Below are 1,631 nucleotides of genomic sequence, written 5' to 3'. Positions count from 1 at the left end.
GGGCAGCAAGCCACGGCTGCCGTGCTGCGCCGCGACGATGGGGATCGCTGGAGACATACATTGGGAAGCAGACTGGCACAACAGAAGTGGCACGACGGGAGCGCAGGCGGGCTCCCACCTGCTGCCCCACAATCTCCACCATCACGCAGTGCTTGCGCCTGGACTCCCCTTCAGACAGCGCGGTGGCCACTGCGGCAGGCAGGCAGGCGCGGCGGCGGGGCCAAGGCAGGGAGGGAGGCGGTCTTGGCACGGCATCCATCGCTGGCCGTCGGGCGCTTGGCTAGCATCGCGGCACCAGCAGCGGCAGCCAGCCAACATGCACGCAAGCCCCTGGGGCCGCGGCAGCCTCGCTGTGCCCTGCACCGCCACCTGGCCTCGCCACCAGCCACCGACCCGCGCCACCCCTCCACCACCTCTGCCGCCTCCACCACCTCCTCCGCCACCTCCCTCCCGCAGCCGCCCCACCCGAGCTGCCCGGCTGCACGACGTGGAAGCGCCCCTCCACGCTCTCCCACGGCTCCGCCAGGCACTCGTGCTCGTGGCCCCACACCACCAGGTCCAGGAAGCGAGCCAGCGCGCCCTCCTTCAGGCAGTTCTTGGCAGTCTGCAGCAGGGCGGGGCGGGGCGGGGCAGGGCAGGGCGGGGAGGGGCGGGGCGGGGCGGGGCAGGGAGCGGCGGGTGTGGCTTGGGTGGGTGGCGAGAGCGAGGGAGGGCCAAGGGCCAGAGGCGGGCCGCAGCGGAGGGCCTCTCGGCAGGGCCACCGCACGCACCCTCCGCGCCCCGCCCCTCCCACCTGCGTGTGCGCCACCCGGTTCTGGTGCAGCACAAAGACGTTGAACCAGTCGTCCTTTCCGACCTCGGGAGTGTCGGCGGGGCGGGCCCTGCAGCCAGCGCCGCCAGCGCCCCGCGCCGCTCAGCCGGTCGCAGCAGCAGGCGCAGGCAGCGTTGGGGAGAGAGCGAGGTGCCTGCGCCAGTGGGTGCATTGCGGGCCGTGCGGCGGCTCACCACTCCACGCAGCCGGGGGTCTGGAAGAGGCGGCACAGGCGCTCGTCCCGCAGGTTGCCCAGCCCGTACAGCGCCACGTGCGTGCCGCCCTTGCGCAGCAGCACAGGCGCCACCCGCAGCTTGCCCACCCCCTGCCCCTCGATCGACGCCTGCAGGCAGCCGGCAAGGCCGGGCCAGGCAGGCGGGTGTGTGTGGACGGGCGAGCCAGGGTGCCCCGCCTGCGCCCCGGCCACGTCCCCGCGCGCTCACAGCCCCTCCCTGCCCCTCCTGCCGTGTGAGCCGCCCTGCAACCGCCCTGCGGCGCCGCCTCAAGGGCTGCCCCCGCTTGGGCAGCTGCCCCCGCACCTTGCCAAAGTAGTTGAGCAGGCGGCAGGTGGACATGATGTCGACGGCGCTCAGGTTCTCCGCCCCCGCCGGGTCATCGTGGTTGCCGTGGATGGTGAGCACCGGCAGGGCCACGTTGTAGTTGGGGTCCTCGTAGTTCACACGCCTGCGTGGGGGAGAGGAAGAAAGAAAGCAGGGTAGAAAGCAGAGCGTGGTGGTGGGGGTGGCGGTGGCGGTGATGAGTGTGGCGGGGCGGCTGTGGCGGGCGGGGCCCACGGCCAGCACGAATACCCAAGATGCGC

At 73.0% G+C, this 1,631-nt stretch overlaps 1 protein-coding gene across 1 annotated transcript in view; it reads right to left on the bottom strand.

Annotated features, from left to right (window-relative positions):
- Window positions 1-1,631, bottom strand: part of CHLNCDRAFT_139495 (hypothetical protein) — a gene marked incomplete at both ends in the record, with an annotated part of 6,846 nt that overhangs the window by 3,763 nt on the left and 1,452 nt on the right. Inside the window, 5 exons of the mRNA XM_005843935.1 lie at window positions 119-189; window positions 466-604; window positions 794-881; window positions 1,006-1,154; window positions 1,351-1,495. Of these exons, the coding sequence (XP_005843997.1) occupies window positions 119-189; window positions 466-604; window positions 794-881; window positions 1,006-1,154; window positions 1,351-1,495 (592 nt within the window). The remainder of the gene's footprint in view (window positions 1-118; window positions 190-465; window positions 605-793; window positions 882-1,005; window positions 1,155-1,350; window positions 1,496-1,631) is intronic.

The sequence above is a fragment of the Chlorella variabilis genome (genome assembly GCF_000147415.1).
Source record: "Chlorella variabilis unplaced genomic scaffold CHLNCscaffold_25, whole genome shotgun sequence".
Taxonomy (NCBI): Eukaryota; Viridiplantae; Chlorophyta; class Trebouxiophyceae; order Chlorellales; family Chlorellaceae; genus Chlorella; species Chlorella variabilis.
This window is presented reverse-complemented; position numbering and strand designations above follow the sequence as displayed.